Source organism: Gossypium hirsutum, chromosome D05 (genome assembly GCF_007990345.1).
Source record: "Gossypium hirsutum isolate 1008001.06 chromosome D05, Gossypium_hirsutum_v2.1, whole genome shotgun sequence".
Classification (NCBI taxonomy): Eukaryota; Viridiplantae; Streptophyta; class Magnoliopsida; order Malvales; family Malvaceae; genus Gossypium; species Gossypium hirsutum.
The window spans coordinates 9,829,152-9,847,208 of NC_053441.1; the positions used below are offsets into that span (position 1 = coordinate 9,829,152).

The following is an 18,057-nucleotide window of genomic DNA, read 5'->3' on the forward strand; positions in this document are numbered from 1 at the left end:
TTTAGTCTAACAGGATTCTCCATCAGTTATTTGAATCAGGTAAACTATTATGAGCCAAATGATCTCCATGTCAATGATAGTGTAACATCCCTAACCCATGACCGTCGTCAGAACAGGGTTATGGAGTATTATCGAAGTTTACAGATCAAATAAATATAACTTGTATCATTTACTATTCATATTCGAATTCAAACATATTCAATCATATTGTCCGTTAAATGAACCCTCGAGGCCCAATGTATGCATTAGAAACAAGTCGGGACTAAATTGGGAACTCAGAAATTTTTTCACAAAATTTCAAAATTTTTCTTAGGTGCAGGAGACACACGCCCGTGTGGCTCACACGGCCAAGTGACACGTCCGTATTCCAGACCTTGTGGGCATTCGATGTGAGGCACACGGTCGTGTCCCAACCCGTGTCCAATTTAGAGGGTATATTGGCTTGGTCACACGGCAAAGCTACATGCCCGTGTGCTAGGCCGTGTGAACATTTTAATTTAACCCTCTAATATTCACATATTCCATTGATTAAATACTAAATATAAATATTTAATAAATTTAGCTCTCAATATTTACAAAATATATCATTTTAGTTCAGATTATTAAAAAATTTCAATAAATTTAATCCTCAACATTTACAAAATAATAAAATTTGATTTTTAAATATTTAAAAATAAAATTATTAATCTAGAAAAGGTTAAATTTATAAAATTTAAATTTAAATTTAAATTATACATGTAAAATAAATCATAATTGCTTTTCCTCTATGGTTATTGAACCTTTTCTTACCAACAACTTGGTGAGTAATCACCCTTCGTTAACGATCTTCATCGTAGGTTTTGTTCTAATACCCTTTTCAACTCCAACATGCTTGAAGACCGACTTAGTTAATGTCATACTCTTCATCAACTACCGAACTTCCCCATCTTACATGGAAGGAATTTCTTAAACTTCCTTTAAACCCTATTGTCGAAATCGTAATAGCCATTAATTAAGCACCTCTTCAGAATTTTATTTATTAGTTTTGTCATGGATCAAACCGTGACATGTAAAGGTTAATGTTTTATTTTCCGGTGTAAATTTGAGGTTAAGATTCAATTAATTTAATCCTCAATATTAGTAAAATAATCAGTTTTGATTTTATTTTTTTAATTTTAAAAATAGTTTTTTTAATCTGGAAAAAGGTTAAATTCATTTTGTAAATGTAAATGGCTAAATTTATTAAACTTTATATTTAGAACCAAATTGATAAAAATGTAAGGATTAGAGGGCTAAATTTATTATTAAACAAACAAAGAAAATATCTATGTCAGCATTTTTGTCGAATTTCAAACGGATGTTAACATTCAATGACAAAAGAATTGATTTTAAATAATTTAATGATTCAATTAGAAAAATTAAAAGTTCAGTGATTAATATAGAATGTGAGCAATAGTTCAGTGACTATTTCTATACTTTAACCTTAAACTAATCAATTTAAATCCTGTAATAAAGTGACCCGATAATCATACAAAGGAAAACAAATATTATTGAAGTGCAGCAAAATTTGAGGACGCGTTTCCCAAGCCTCAGAGCCTGTGACATTGTCAGAGTGCGGACCACAGCCGCTCGTGACGTTGGTTCAGGTCAAAGTTGATGCAGTACTTGCTACCGTATTTGCTATTTTCTTCGGTGCTTTATGTACTTTAAAAATTGGAAAAATAAAAAAACACAACAAAGAGAAAAATATATAATTTATAGGGCAAATTACCAATAAAAGCTGTTTTTTTAAAATTTATCGAAATGGGCTGATTTTTTGATTATTTATCGGAATGGGTCATTTTTCGCGAAATCGCGTTCACGTCAGCTCGATGTCAGGGTACGTGTCAGGACATCGCGTCCATATCAGCGCGATTTGCTTACGTGGACACAAATCGCGCCTACGAGGACGCGATTTGCTGACGTAGCATGAACAATTTATGTTTTTAAGCTTGGAAAACTTTGAAAGGCCATAACTTTTCGCTCAGTTGTCCGATTGAGATGAATTTTTTTTGATTTCGAATAACTTTTTGAGATCTACGCGCTGACAAACTGCTTAGAGATGAATAGGGACTAATTTGTAAAGTATAATTTGTTAGTTACGAGTATAGTGACTAAAGTGTAATTAATTCAAAATTAGCATGAAATTTTTGTATTTAAGAATATTTGAATGTTATGGAATGATGAAATTGAAATTGAATTGAAAAACGAAGCTTAGATTTGAAAATATGACTATTTAGTTTTTAGGGACTAAATTGAATAAAATGGAAAATTTTAGGGAACTTCTCAAAAGTGGAATGAGCTGACTTATACCTATAACAGGATGATATAAGACAATTCTGTAAAAAAAGATCCGGTGTTTACTTCAAATAAATAAGGAAAATAATGATTTGAATGTTTCAAAATTTATTTTTAAACCGAAAAAATCGAAATTTAGGGGCAAAAAAGGATTTTTTTCGATGAAAACTACGGCAAACCGCTTTCGGCTATTTGTCAGCGCGTAGATCTCGAAAATTTATTCGAAATCAAAAAAAAAATTCATCTCAATCGGACAACCGAGCCAAAAGTTATGACCTTTCAAAATTTTAGAAGCTAAAAACATAAACTGTTCATGCCACGTCAGCAAATCACGTTCTCGTAGGTGCAATTTGTGTCCACGTCAGCAGGTCGCGCTGACGTGGACGCGATGTCCTGACACGTACCCTGACATCGCGCTGACGTGGACGCGATTTCCCAGAAAATGGCCCATTCCGGTAAATAATCAAAAAATCAGCCATTTCGGTAAAGTTAAAAAAAAAGACTTTTTTGATATTTTTCCCTAATTTATACACGTTTGAAGGAAAAAAGAAGAAGAAGAGAAATATTGAATTCTTTCGTACGATGAAAATCCTTTTATAAAATATCAATTATTAATAAAAATTGGATACCCTTTCGTGAGTAAAAAAAATATGTATGGGAGATAATTTGATGGTTAAAATTTGTTTTAAATATCTACCTTAATATTTTTGAACGCTGTATTTTCAACTATTGATTTTATCTTAAAATTTTAAAATATTTTCTTAATATATAAACAATTAACCCAAATACTAATGTTTTGAAATTTATACAAATAATAGGTAACTAAATTTTAGAATAAATATTTAGTTTTAAAAAATATTTATCTTAAATTAATAAATTATTTTTTAAAAATTATTGTTTACCTGATTAAGTATTTATTTTAAACATAAACTTAAAATTATCTCTTTTTTTTAATATAAATTGTATGAAAATCACAATATTCATGCCCGTGTATATTTTTTAAGCTAGAGAAGCCTAAAGTTGAAAAAAACGGAAGAAAGGACGAGAAATAATGAAAATGATGGAACTACTTTGGGTCACCTTCATACGGGTCCTAATGCCAAGTGGGTCTATTTTTTGCCCAATAATTTTCTTCTTTTATCACCATTGAGTGGAAGACTTGTTTCTACTTTTGATTCGGTCAAAACCAAGTACAGTGGATAAACATCTTGTCACTTTTTCCAAAGAGAATCATCTTTAAAAATATATATTAATTTTATATTTCATGATTATGTAATTATATAAATTTTATATATTTAATGCATTCATATATTTTCTTATTCTCAATATGTCATTCATGTATGTTAAACTACGGAAAATTATTTGATAAAATGATAGTCTGAATGTGGAATTAATACTTATCTTTCGTGGGCATATAAAAAGTTGGAAAAAAAGATAATATTTAATCGAATAACAATATAATACATTATCATTAAATAAAATAAAATAATAAGAATTTATAAATAAATATTAATAAATTTATCTATAATTATCGTGATTATTTAATTATATTTAAATAAAGTTATTTATTTTTTTTATAAAATTTTTATTATTTTATTTTTATTATTTTTAATGACAATGTATTATATTATTGATCGATGTTTGATGATATAGTACATGAAACTAATGCATCAAATATTTTTTCAATGAAAAATGAAGATAAAATGACATTTTCAGTCCCTTTAAACAAATTAGTCTTTATAAAAATATCGAAATTATTTAATCCTTATCAATTTTAATATTAAGAAGTTAGGAACAATAAAATATATTGAAAAATCTAATATGCACGTGTTAATTTATGATTGATTCATCTAAACTAAATTTAAAATATATAGTTCCACTTAATCGTGGTTTCAGCCATGGAGAATATGAGAAGACAGTGTTTTGCTCTTTAGAATCAGAGGTTAATGGTGGTTTCCGCGTTTTGTTAAGTTTTTTGTTTTGGTTGATTCAATTGGGTTTGGGTGGGTTTTTTATTTTCCTAATTTTAGTTTTTATTATTATTATGTGGAACTATATATTTTAACTTTAATTTAGATTACGAGTCATTAATCAACACGTTATAGTTTATTTTAATATATATATTTCAAGTTGTGACGTAAGAATTTTTATGGAAAGTGTAAAATATGTTAATTATTATCTTTTGAAAATTAAATTATTTCGATTTTTATACAGAAATTAATTTATTCTATTTTGAAGTTGAAAGAAATTAAATAAATAAATTTACCAAAAATGAACGGTATCTTCTTAATCTAATCAATAAACTCCATATTAAATAACAAACTCGACTTTTAGTTTTTAATAAAGTCAAAATCAAATTGACCGAAATCAAATTTCTAATTTCCGAAACCCTAGTGTCCACACTAATTTGATGAGACTTATGTTAAAATTGAAAATGGTAAAAACAAATTGGCTAAAATCGATTTTCCCAACTTCCAAAACCCCGTATTCTCTCTAGTCACGTTAATTAGTGGAAAGAAAAAATCAAAATCAATTTTTTATAAATCGATCCCACTCCACCAATAAAATCTATACTACTTTAGTAAATAATCTTAATTTTAAAATTTTGTTGTTATATTTGGGAAAACAACTAATGAAATTTTATTTTTTTTCCTTTTGAAGAGAGCTATCTTCGTTTTTTAAAGAATCGATTTCCATTTTTTTTCAAAACCTGGTCAAATCAATTGAGGAAAAACAAAAAGAAAAAGAAGATATACACTTCATCTTTTTAATTTTTTCAACGAAAGATTAGAGTTAGTGCATATGCCGTGTCGAGTCCGGATAAAAAAAATTAAGGGCACGTTTGGTTCGCTGTATTGGATTAGAGGTGTAATGAAATAGAGGTGTAATAGCAAATCAATTGTTTGGTTGAATATAATGGAATAGAGGCGTAATAGTAATCTTGTGTTTGGTTGAATGGAATAGAGGTGTAATAGCATAATGAAAAAAACTAAAATGACTAGAATACCCTTAGCATAAATTTATTTTGGTAAATGATTATTGTTATTGTTATTTAAATTTTAATAAGATTATTATTATCAATAATAAATAATTTAATCATATTTAAACATAATTATTATTAAATATATTATAATTAAAATATATAATTTAATAAAATTCTTAATAATTAATATTCTTATATGAATTTACTCAAATCATAATATATGATACTATAAAAGATAATTTGAAATGATTAATATTAAATATAATTTAATAAAAATATATAATTCCCCCCACGTTAATTGGAGATACAAGATACGAAACGAATTAATTGTTTGACTAATCAAGGGACTAGTTTTGTTTAGCCATAAAATACATCAATATATATTCATTTGATATGAATATGTTTGGATCATACATGAATTTGTATACACTATCAATCAATTAATTACAACTTGTTTAACATCCATCCATAAAATGTTTAGAAATTTCTTTTCTTGATTACATATAATAAGCTTAAACTTCTTTAAAATGGATGTGAACTCAAAAGGTCAAAATTGAAGATTATGGGGGACGCAGAGCACATCGACTACAAAAACCAACCAAATAATTTCTCAAGGGAGCAAAGGTAAGCAGGAAGAATTCCAAAGACAATTTCTCTGACATCAAAACATATTCAGCGTTGAACCAAAAGAAAAACAAATAACATTCAGCAATTGCTCCAAATCCAACAGATAAATTTACGTGCTCGATGCATGTGAACCAAAAGAAGTTTTCCAGATTTGAATTACAAACAAGTTGGAACGTACAGTGGAATGTACAAAAAATAAAATAAAAAACAGTGTGATAGATGTACATCAATTGCGGTTCAAATTGATGTCGCCATTATCAGAATCTTCAGAACACCAATATTCCCTTGCTTGAGTAGAAGCAAGAAGTTAGTATCTGTTACAGGATCACACGTTTCTCAGAGAAAAGGGAGGAAAAAATTATGAAATCAGGAAAACACAACAAGAAAACGGAGCTCCGTATCATACAGAGTAAGAATTAATCATGTTCCAACTACGAATTTGAACCAGACAGAGAACCAAAAATATCAAGATAATCAACCAATTAGCCATAACAAAACATTTGGGATCGTAAGGATGCTGCAATCGCAAAAACCAACAAAAACTATAGTCTCTAAATACTGCAAGTTGCAAACCGTACACATGGATCATTTTCAAGGTAGATAGTAGTGAGGTTTTCTCTTGAACCAGAAACACCCTCAGCTATGTCCTCAAGTGATTGATAATAGCACTGACCAAGAAATCGAATTAGATAGAATAGAAAAACTTTAGGTCCAAACAACATGAGTTTAAAAAGGGGAACCAGTGGAGCATTTTTCAAAATTCAACAAAATAAAGACCAAAAAGGCAATGCTATCACATGAAATAGAAAATCCGGTTAATTAGTAAGAACTAAGAAGTCAATGCTATCAAACGTGCTTCCCTTAAGTTGGTCAAGCAAAAGAACCCATTTTGATCCTCCTAATTACAAATTTCCAAAATACAATCATCATTTTAACTCAGATAATATGCATAACTAACTTGCATATATAGCTCTGGCTACCTAATCAGAAACAAAACCAGAAAAAATGAAAAGAGAAGGTGACATATTATTCAAACATTTAAACCTTGCATATATATTACAGAAGTATCTGTCATGATTTATAACATACTTGGAACATTAGTGTAATGCCAGAGCCTCCAGCAATCATCCCGAATGCTCTAACTTCACCAGGTTGATATCCGACAAGCAGAAAGACAAGCAGATGAGTGGTACAATGAAGATTGACAATGGATTTCCTGCATGACTCACAGCAACAGTTCCTTTTTAGAGATTTGAATTTGCAAGATTTCTGCAGATAGGAACCCTATAGTAACCATAATACGTGGATGAAAAAGCTTCGTCAACAGATAATGCTGAAATACCTTCCTTAAACATTTGTGTTGAAGCTGTTGCTTGCTTCCTGATATCCTCAGCATCAAATGAAATCAATAATGGTGTTGGGGCCTTATGATATTTACACCCCTCAACAAGTGTGATGATTTGTTCTGCTATCTATACACCAAAAGGAGAGAATCTTCATTGTAACTAATTTAGAGCCAAAAAAACTCTCTAGCATTTCATATGAATTACCTTAGAAGGTGTCACAAGTTTTGATCGATAAGCATAAGCAAAGTCACGAATCTTCCAGTACCGGAACGATGGAAGTGTATCCCCACTCCAGCAACTAGCAGGATCATAATGAGGAAGACACTTAAGGGCTGATTCAACTCTATCAGTAGGTTTCCCTTCTTCATCCACAATGACAACAGAAGGTTCTGCTTCTAGTTTGATATCACACAAACAGTCAGCTAGGTTTCTAACTAACCAATGACACATGGGAAAATGCACAACTATCGACAAACTACTCAACAGCTAGAATCATTATTCATGGCTTGAAACATGGTACACTTTTCATCAAAGGAACAAATGTTTCTTACAAAAACAATCAAACAAGAAAAAGAAGGTTAAAAAGGGGTGATAAACTAAACCTTGAGGAGGAAATTCAGGTTTAAACATGGGTTTTTCTGGTATCTCAGTGTTCTGCAACATCTGCAAATACCAAAAATCAAAATCATCATTAAAATTTTCTTAAGAATACCCGTATTTTAAACTGAGTTGTAACACCCTAACCCGTATCCGTCGCCGAATTAGGGTTACGAGGCATTACCGAACAAATACAACCATTTTTAAAACCAATTGATCACAAACATGAAAATTAAATCATTTTCGCATAGCTATTTATAATTTACAATCAACATCTAACCAACATTGTACTCAAACCTATACATGCCATAAGATCAAGTTCAAATATTTAACAAAATACCAAAAGGGGCCGAAAGTGTGATAGACTATGCTGATGATCCCCGAGCTCGTAACGCATCTCAAAAATCTATAAAAACAAATGGACAAAAACAATCAAAGTAAGCTTTTATAGCTTAGTAAGTCTATAGCATATCTAAAATACATATAAAAGAATCATATAATTCTTAAAATAAAATTATTGAAATCACAATTATCAATTATAATTACTAATCGAACATTGCTATATTAAGTCATCTTGTTTAAATCTGAAAGGATGTGTATTTATCTAATACACATGAACGGACAAATGTATATACATTATATGCATATAATCAATTTATTAACATAATCATTAACTGCATATACTGATTTCTATAGTACTTATTGTTCGCACTTCATCGGATCCATTTAAATATAATTGTTCAAATACATATACCAAAAGCATAATAATTTTATACTTGATCAACTATAAGTGCCGAATGCACATATATACCTATACCCACCTATGCCGAATGCATACATATATACACACATATATATATCCAACAATTTCATGACAACCGATATATATATACATACTCACTATTCACAAGGACTCGAACGATTATATACTCATCAACCACCTTAAAACAATGTTCATAAACTTATCCATTTCATATAAACAAAAGCATATATATTTATACCCAATGCAGAGAATCACTTAATTTAAATAGATTCACTGGCACTTCACCTGATAGGCTTATAGTTTAATTCAGTTCACCGGCACTTAGCCTGCTAGGCTTGTAGCCTGATTCAGTTCACCGGCACTTAGCCTGCTAGACGTATAGTCCGATTCAATTCACCGGCATTTAGCCTGCTAGATGTATAGTCCAATTCAATTCACCGGCACTTAGCCTGCTAGACGTATAGTCTGAATAATTTCACTGGCAATAAATCCGATAGTCATTTCACCGTTGAAATTGAATTATATTCAATTCTGCGTAACAAACATGCACTTAACACATACTTGCATAATTCACAACAATAATTTCAGTCCAAAGAGCTGTAATTCATATTCGAACTATATATGTATATAAATCCATACATAAAAATTCAGCTCAAAATTTATAACCTATATCTTTGAACCACATAGGTGCATGAAATTCAAACACCAAAATCCAGCTCAATAACTTCATGATTCAACCTAACAAATTTATGTATATAACTTTATATCTAATTTCAATACAATAACTTATACATGTACGTATATACATATTCGAATCTAACATATACATATATAATTTCATACTTAAATATATTCAAGACTTATTCGTGAGTATACATATATATTACAACTCACGTGTACATATATATACACATTCATACCTTTAACCAAGTCCAAGGCTTTATACATGTATATGCTTATATATATATTCGGACCTTATGTTTACATATATATATTATATATATAAATACCTTTGATTAAAAACAAGTATTTATACATATATATATTTTCGAACATGATACATATATATATTTATATCATTCATACTTAAACAAAATTCAATCCATATACTTTCAATTTCAGCTCACCAAATTACTATAGATATACATGCATATATACTGATTTAATAACCTCAAATTGCTAATAGACTTACCTCGGATATCAGCGGACACGATCGACTATTCGATTACTTTCGTTTTTCCTCGATCCAAATTCGTTTTCTTCGTTTCTTGATCTAAACATAATCAAATTTAACCTTTTTATTCATCAAAACATTCAATTAAGTTCAAAAATACATAAATGGGAAAATTATCATTTTGCCCCTAACATTTTGTACTTTTTGCAATTTAGTCCTTTTTGCACAAAACACAAAATACACAAAATTTGCCCATACCACACAAGAGCCGAATATTCATGGTTCTCATACAAGTCCACACATTGCATTTATTTCACACTTTAGTCCCTCAAAAATTTATTTTCACAATTTAACCCTAAATACTCAAATTCATCAAAAATCCCAAGACAAAACATGTTAATCTAAGACATATCTTTCATTATTCATCATCAAACATCACAAAACACAAATATTCATCAATGGTATAACTCAAAATATTCATCAAAATCAGAAATTCAAGCATGGGTCGGGTAGTATTCAAAGCAACGATATCAAAAACGTAAAAATCATCAAAAACCGAAGCAAAAACATACCTTAATTAGACCTAGAGATAGCCGAACCTTGTTGTTCTCTTTTCTTTTCTTTTTCTTTTCTATATTCGGCCAAGATGAAGAACATGGCATTTAAAATTTGTTATATTAAACATATATTAGCCTTATTTTTAATTTACTATATTAACCTTTACATATATATATAACATATATAATAAGGTTACATTAGTCCTTTGCCACCCACTAACTTACATAGTGGACTAATTGCATAATAAAACCTCTAAATTATAAAGACAACAACAATTAGGTGCTTTTATAATTAACCCCTAAATTTTCATTTTACGTGATTAAGCCTTTTATTAAATCGGACACTTAAACGACGAAATTAAAACACGAAAATTTCACACAATCAAATGCACACAAAATAAACACACAAAATAATATTAATAATATTTTTCTAATTCGGATTTGTGGTCCCGAAACTACTATTCCGATTAGGGTCAAAAACCGGGTTGTTACATGAGTAATAACTAGTAAGGATATTAAAGCCGAAGAAAGAGAGCGACACAAAACAACGAACCTCAACCATGTTATTCTCCTTTTTCATGAAAGATATGATCAAAGAACCTATAATTGGAATTTCAATTATCCTTACAAACAACTTCAGTATCGATCCCGTCAAATGAGGAGCTGCACCCCAATCGATCCAATTCCAAAATAAGAGAACAAAAAAGTTTATCAAATTCCAAGTCAAAGGGTCGGATTGTATCACATTTCCCATATATAATTAATAAAAATTGATACATTGGATTGTTTATTTCTCGTATTTAACGGTCGACAAGTCCAGTTCCTTGGCCGGAACCATTACCCGCTTCTTCCCCATCGTTGGTAATGAGTGTTTTAGTCGATTTTTCTTCTCGTGAATTTATGAATCTGGGAGTTGTGATTATTTGATGATAAGTGTTCAACAAAAGGAAGTGAGTCAGTCACTCTGATAGAGCAAGTGGTTGGTAGCCATTGTTACGTAAAAGCTGCTTTGTTATGGTGGAGAGCGTGAATTGGTCCTTCATATTTTGTGGGCAAATCGGCAGAAGGTAGAAGGTAGAAGGAAGGAACAAAAGAGGCAGAGGGTAAAACAATGAGGGTAAAGTGAAGCAGCACCTAATCTGAGCAAAAGGGACGGATTAGAAATTGGTGGATTTCACCGATTAGGTCAGTAATGTATTACACCCGTAATAGCATTACCATGAACCAAACAAAGGAATAAAGGGGGCTTAAGTGGGGCCCACCGATTAGGGGTGTATTGGCTATGCCAATACACCCAACCAAACATGGGGTAAAATCTAGACTCGGCTCATTCATGTTAAAAGTTTTATATATATATTTAAAAATATAATCATAAAAAATATTAAAATAGATATTTTTCAAAAAATTGAAAGTAAATTAATTTTTTATACTTAAATAATATTAAGATAGGTGCAATTTAACTAGTAAATGCTTATAAATTAGTAACAAAATTAACAATAAAATAAAATTTATATAATATATAAACAATAACAACAAAATAATAGCAACATAATAGTGAAATGACATCAAAATAGTGAGAAGATAGTATTTTTTTTTGCAAATTCAAACAGAATTTGGATAAGAAAACTTATCCAATATCCGATCAATTTTTTAAACAGGTCTTATTTTTATCAAAATCTATCTTTCGAATTTATATTTTTATCCAAATTTTCTTTTATTCTCTTTAAAGAACAATTGAAAAGGGAAATGGTTTCGTGCTGCCCGATTTTCCGGGAATCCGATTCCCACACCCGAAATGTCCCTTTAATCTCTACCCGCCATATTCATAAATCTTAGATTGCGAGGATAATAGAAATGAAGCAGATTATTAAAAGCACTTTAATAAACATCTTTAAGCCTAGATCCACATGATTTTTAACGTATTTTGCTAAGACATGGGAGCTGAGTTTGTACTAATGTGTTCCTTAAGCATAGGATACTTTATATTTTTTTAGAAAAAAGTCGAACCCACTTTTGATTGAATTTGAGATTTTATTAAAAGAATATAATCTATACTTTCACTTCATTTCATTTAAAGATGTTTATGGGTCGAATCAAATCAAAACTTGAAATTAAAAATTTTTAATATTACCAAAAATCTCATATCACTGTTTAAATTAATAAAATAATATATTTATAATAATACTAATTTTTTATCATTGCATTTATATATTTTAAATAAAAACATTTCAAAAATTATTTTATTTACATTTGAATTAGGAACCACCCGTAAAAAGTTTTTTGTCCAAATTTAACATAGCTCAAACCAAACTAATTAAGTCGGTTTTTTGAAATTGTGTGATTTAAGATATTAAATTATTTAGAATTGTTTTTTTAAGTTTTAATTTGTTTGAAATTTCTATGTTTAAATTGTTAGGAATATTTAAATTTTTGTGAATTTTTTATATTTAGTTTGTTTAGATTATTATTTATTTATTTGTTATTAGTTGTGAATAAATTTTATTCAAAAATTGATTTATATTATTTTTAAATTTTTAATTTTAACGGATTCGGTTTTGCAATTTTACGGATTTAGATAACCGATAAAAAGTTGAAAATGTTAAATTTAAATTTGGATAATAAAATTGAGATAATTTATAGATTCAAAATTTTAAGCAAAATTAAATTCAGATAAATCTCAAATTTGTAGATAACGGATCTGCTACTATCCTAACTTCTATAGCTTGAAATTCCTTAGTGGTAATTTGCATTACCTGATCATATCAACTTCAAAGTCGTTATCAAAATCAAAACAAAGCTGGTATGAACTAATTAATGGGATTTCTAAAAAATTATAGGAATCGAGTAGAAAGTATATTAATGGTCCTGGATTAAGACCTGAATCTTACTTAAGTCAGTCAAAAATTAACCCAACTGGAGAGCCCCCACCCCTCCGCCAACAACAAAGACAAACAAAAAATTTAAGTGCGGTGCGGTGCGGTGCGTTTAGTTTATTTTTTGTCTCACGCTACAGTGTCGTTACAGTAATACAGTATCTAATCTCACCGTCACCGTTATTTTTACACTAATCACAGATAAACACACCGCCCATCCAAACCCACCATTAAAAATTTGCGAGCCACGCTCCATCAAAAGCCGTAGTCAATCACCTGGTGCAGCATTGATCAATTTATCAAGCCATCTCGATATTTACATGCAAAAGTGACCGGTTTTTATCGAGCCTAAAAGAACAACTTGTTGAGGGCAAACTGCTGGACCAAGCTATTAAAGCCTACATCTCCGACACAGTTATCCATCTTGAAGGGCCCTCAGAATTGGGCTTCACATACTTAATTCGTAATCCCTTGCTCAAGAGGCTAAGCGAGGCATCGGGTTTCCCCCTTTTACATGCCTTAAGAAAGAAGCCTAATACAACAACCCAGATTCATGAGGACCAATCTGCCCATCCATGACCTATTTGAAAATCATCAATGCTCTTGCAACGGTGAGAACCCAGAATCCCCCACTGACTTGTGTATTCATTTTAACAGAAAAAGGCTGATATAGTTTTGCTATTACGTTTTGTACCAGCCTCTCTTTTTATCGAGGGGAAAAGCCGGAAGGGGAAAGAAAACGCCAGCTTTGATTAATTGAAGAAGTAAGCAGTTAATGGTTGCAGATGCAGAAGAATAGGCTCGGCCACCATCTTTTATCTCTAGCGAGACACTACTCCAGAGTGGCTCCGCCTCCACCTGCGTATGCCGACCCAGTCATCCGTGTCTCTAATAACGTGGCTTACTTGGGCAGTCCTAAACAGGGTCCAAAGCCACGCCAACTCCTTTCCTTGCCCCCTTTCCCTGGTCATCATTTGCCCGGAAAGAACTCTGCTACTGGTCGTGTCACTGCTATCAGCTGGCTCAAATATTACTTTGATGAAATTTCAGACTCCGCCATTCAGTCCCATTTTAACAAGGGCCTCGTAAGTATGCCAAACTATTTAATTTTCTTTTATAAATATAAAGATACCCATTGCTTTGCTCGATGCATTAGGCCAATTAATCCTCTCTGCCGCTTACCTTTCTCAGCATTCAATACATGTATGTATGTCCTTCTTGTTGTAGGTTGAGATCGAATCCTCAAATCCTAATGCAGCCGATTCTTTCATAGAAAGGGATGGGCAAATGAAATCCTTGAGAAAGGTACTGATTCTAAGCATGTTACCCTTAATCTCAGAATTTTACTTCAAAAATAAAAGAAATTGCCTTTTTTTCTTGGGTCCTTGTCTATAGTATGCCCTTATGTGGGGGTTTAATTACTCTGCACTTATACAGCTTACCTACAGATCAAGCATAATGAGGTGATGGAAGTAGGGGCAAGAGTTTGGGTACCTGTATCCATTGCGGAGACTCGAGTTTCCAAGAGATTTGACTGTATACCGAGTGGGACTCTTCATCCTAATGCTGATGAGATTGACTATTTGCGAAGGCTTGTCAAGTACAAGGCATGTGTTGAGTTTAACTGCTTGTTGGTATCTTTTATCAATCTCTTATTGACAATTGTATATGTTTGTGCTTGTTTGCAAACCTATAAGTTGATGTGTGTCCTTCTTAACTCCATGTTACTTTTCACTTGATGGATTATGTGCTCTGAGTTTTTTGCTTCATTCTGAATTGTTTTTCAAGTTGTTCCCGTTTTTATTATTGCTGTTTAATGTTTCAGGACTATGCTATACTTGTACTAAATAAACCCCCCAAGCTGCCAGTAAAGGTTTGGTAACATTGTTTAGGGCATTTGTGTTGTTTTCTCTGTATATTGTGTTTCCTCTTACTTTGTTTTGTAACAATATCTTCAGGGAAGTCTGCCTGTGCATAACAGCATGGATGCATTAGCAGCGGCAGCTTTGTCTTATGACTATGACGAGGGTCCTAAACTGGTACGCTCATTTTTTGTAGATTATATGGTGAATGCCTTTACCATACCTGGTTTCTTTTTTGTCATTATTATTGGCATATATCAGTAGTAGTTAAAAGTTCAATGCTTTTCATGATAATCTGGTATATGATAAAAAAAAATTGGCTTGAATGCTTAAATTTTGGATTTAAGCTGAAGAAGAGCGTCCTTGTTTGAGAGAAACATTAGGATCATGGTGGAATATATGGGATGAATAATAGCCTGGCATCACACTTGTAGGTAGATAGATTTTAATGTAGTTGCACTTTTATATGTTTCCTCTCGTCTCTGTGTGCATGCAGTATGCACACAAGCACCCTTTTCTGTTTGAGTTTATAATTCTTTCTTGAAAGGTTCTTGACTTCTTCTTAGACATCCATATCATGGTATTTGATTTTTATTTTTATTTGCTTCAATCATGCAAAGAAACCATGTCTCGTTATTTCATGGGAGGAACATATATTTTTCTGCTTACTTGGTTAAAACTATATCAGCCTTAAGGGACATGTTTTGAAATAGGATCAAGAATGAACCAAGTTTTTTTTTTATGTCTTCTTTCCTTTTTCATTATCATTTATTGAAGTTTCAAGTTAGTTGGACCTCTTATATATTTTATCAAGTTGAAGTAATTTTAGTTTATTTCATTGGTTCATTGAGGTTAAACTGTAAATCTTGAGAGTAATGAAGATTAAGATGTTAATAACTTTTTGAGGGTTGATGATGCTTCTTATTCAGCTAATTGTTGAAAAGGACATATGTGATATGTTGAATTTTTGTGTACTTGGGGTAAGGCTTAGTGGATTAAAGTTATGTGTCCAAAGATTTTCTTCTAGTTGTAAGTGAAATGTAGTTTGTAGCTGTTAATGAGTTGTGATTTAATTTAGAGTTTTCTTTTGCTTGCTGGTAAGCCATTTTTCTCCACCTTTTCACTTAGGCTGCTTTTCTTGTCAACTTCTGTCAGGTGCATAGGCTTGATAGAGAAAGCAGTGGTCTCCTCTTAATGGGAAGAACTAAAGAAAGTATAAATCATCTTCATTGGCTGTTCAATGACATAAATCCAGCAAAGTCCTCATGTAAGGTACATGTACCCTAAGGAAAACAAATTGTCAAATGCCTGCTACCTATATTCCATCTTATTGTTATTATGCTTTTTGTTTAGTTAGCGCAATGGCTGCCAACTTGTACAGCATTATAAACTGCTGGTTGAACACTTTTGTTCTTTTTGTTTACAAATATTCTGTTGGCAAATTTAGGCTTGGAATGATGCTTGTGATGCAAAGTTTCAGCGCTATTGGGCATTGGTGATAGGCACTCCAAAGGAGAATGAAGGCTTAATTCGTTCTCCTCTTTCAAAGGTTCTCTTTTGCCAATTACTCTCTTTGCCTCTACCTTAACTAGCACTTTAATCATGTACCTTTTGTTGTTTTTTTTCAGATTCTTCTTCATGATGGTAAGACTGAGAGGGTCATCTTGGCTCAAAATGTGGGTTTAGAACCTTCTCAAGAGGCTGTGACTGAATATCGGGTATTAGGTCCTATGATAAATGGATGCTCGTGGGTTGAACTGCGCCCACTTACTAGCAGGAAGCACCAGGTACCATATCTATCTCTCTATTTCTTTCTCTGCCTTCTTATTCAAGTGACGTATGAAGGCAATTTGTAGTTTTAGAATCATATAGAGAAGGTGACAAGTGACAACTATAGTCTGCAAAGAATGTGTATACATGCTTACCTCCACAAACTGGCTCTTGATGATTAGGGAAGGAAATAGGAGCTTATTTGGGGTGAAAGGGGTGGGGGGGGGGATTGACTTTTTGTAGTCCAGAAGTAGCTGGCAAATACCTATAAGGCTATAATGAATCTGTCTGTGTCCTACCTTCAAAGAGTTTTTACTTCTCCTATCAGGTCATCAATTATAATTAATCTCTCGTACTTCCGATTTTGTTCAGCTCCGTGTCCACTGTGCAGAAGCTCTAGGGACTCCTATAGTTGGTGACTATAAGTATGGCTGGTTTGTTCACCGGAAGTGGAAGCAGATGCCTCGAGTTGATATTGAGCAGAGGACGGGGAAACCGTACAAGTTACGAAGGCCAGAAGGTCTGGATGTTCAGAAAGGAAGTGTATTGTCCAAGGTTCCCTTGTTGCATCTGCATTGCAGGGAGCTTGTACTTCCAAATATTGCAAAGTTCCTTCCACTGTTGAGTAATAATGCAGAAACCCTGTCTCCTGGACTAAGTGGCAAGCCTGATCTCCTGCGCTTTGTAGCATCAATGCCTAAACACATGAAAATTAGTTGGAACTTGATGTCATCCTATTTAGTTTAAATATCCAAGATTTCAACTTTGATGGTCTCATCTTTACATTCATTGATTTTATCTTCTGCTGCGACTTCAATTTTGTTAAGATATGATAATTTTTAATATTTATTATTTTTAAATGATGAAACGGGCTTTCAGATTTGATCCAATTTGGATCAAGCTTGAATAAACAAAAGTATAATTCTTTGGGCATGAACACTTCTATTTTGATCCATCTATAATTTGAGAGATTTACAAAGAATGAAAGTATAATATTTTCATATAATACTTTGTTAATGAATGGGGTAAAATTAAAATATTAGTTTACTCATTTTCATTAATCGATGTCTAAAAAATCAAAATTTATTTTTGATTATTTTATTGAGGGTATAAAGTTATTTTCTTTGATAAACAAATGGACATAAGTAGATCTTATAATATTTGTTCGTGTAACCATAATAAAAGTATT

The 18,057-nt window shown here is 31.6% G+C and overlaps 2 protein-coding genes across 5 annotated transcripts; one reads left to right on the top strand and one right to left on the bottom strand.

Annotated features, from left to right (window-relative positions):
• Positions 1 to 6,160: 6,160 nt before the first annotated feature.
• LOC107944731 (fatty acid amide hydrolase) lies at positions 6,161 to 11,029 on the bottom strand. Of its 4 annotated transcripts, none has more exons than XM_016878565.2 (6): positions 10,917 to 11,006; positions 7,875 to 7,935; positions 7,477 to 7,667; positions 7,269 to 7,398; positions 7,016 to 7,142; positions 6,161 to 6,210 (listed from the first exon to the last, which is right to left on the bottom strand). In XM_016878565.2, the coding sequence occupies exons 1-5, from the start codon at positions 10,941 to 10,943 to the stop codon at positions 7,051 to 7,053; spliced, it is 501 nt and encodes a 166-aa protein (XP_016734054.1). In that variant the 5' UTR covers positions 10,944 to 11,006; the 3' UTR covers positions 6,161 to 6,210; positions 7,016 to 7,050. The 4 variants fall into 4 exon arrangements, with proteins under 4 accessions (XP_016734054.1, XP_016734055.1, XP_016734053.1 ...); XM_016878566.2 differs by having other exon boundaries at positions 6,161 to 6,214; XM_016878564.2 differs by having other exon boundaries at positions 6,161 to 6,240.
• Positions 11,030 to 13,705: 2,676 nt separating this feature from the next.
• LOC107906366 (RNA pseudouridine synthase 3, mitochondrial) lies at positions 13,706 to 17,645 on the top strand. The gene is made up of 10 exons (XM_041093610.1): positions 13,706 to 13,847; positions 13,934 to 14,321; positions 14,464 to 14,541; positions 14,685 to 14,843; positions 15,062 to 15,109; positions 15,195 to 15,275; positions 16,254 to 16,370; positions 16,546 to 16,647; positions 16,727 to 16,885; positions 17,241 to 17,645. The coding sequence occupies exons 2-10, from the start codon at positions 14,022 to 14,024 to the stop codon at positions 17,613 to 17,615; spliced, it is 1,419 nt and encodes a 472-aa protein (XP_040949544.1). The 5' UTR covers positions 13,706 to 13,847; positions 13,934 to 14,021; the 3' UTR covers positions 17,616 to 17,645.
• Positions 17,646 to 18,057: the final 412 nt, after the last annotated feature.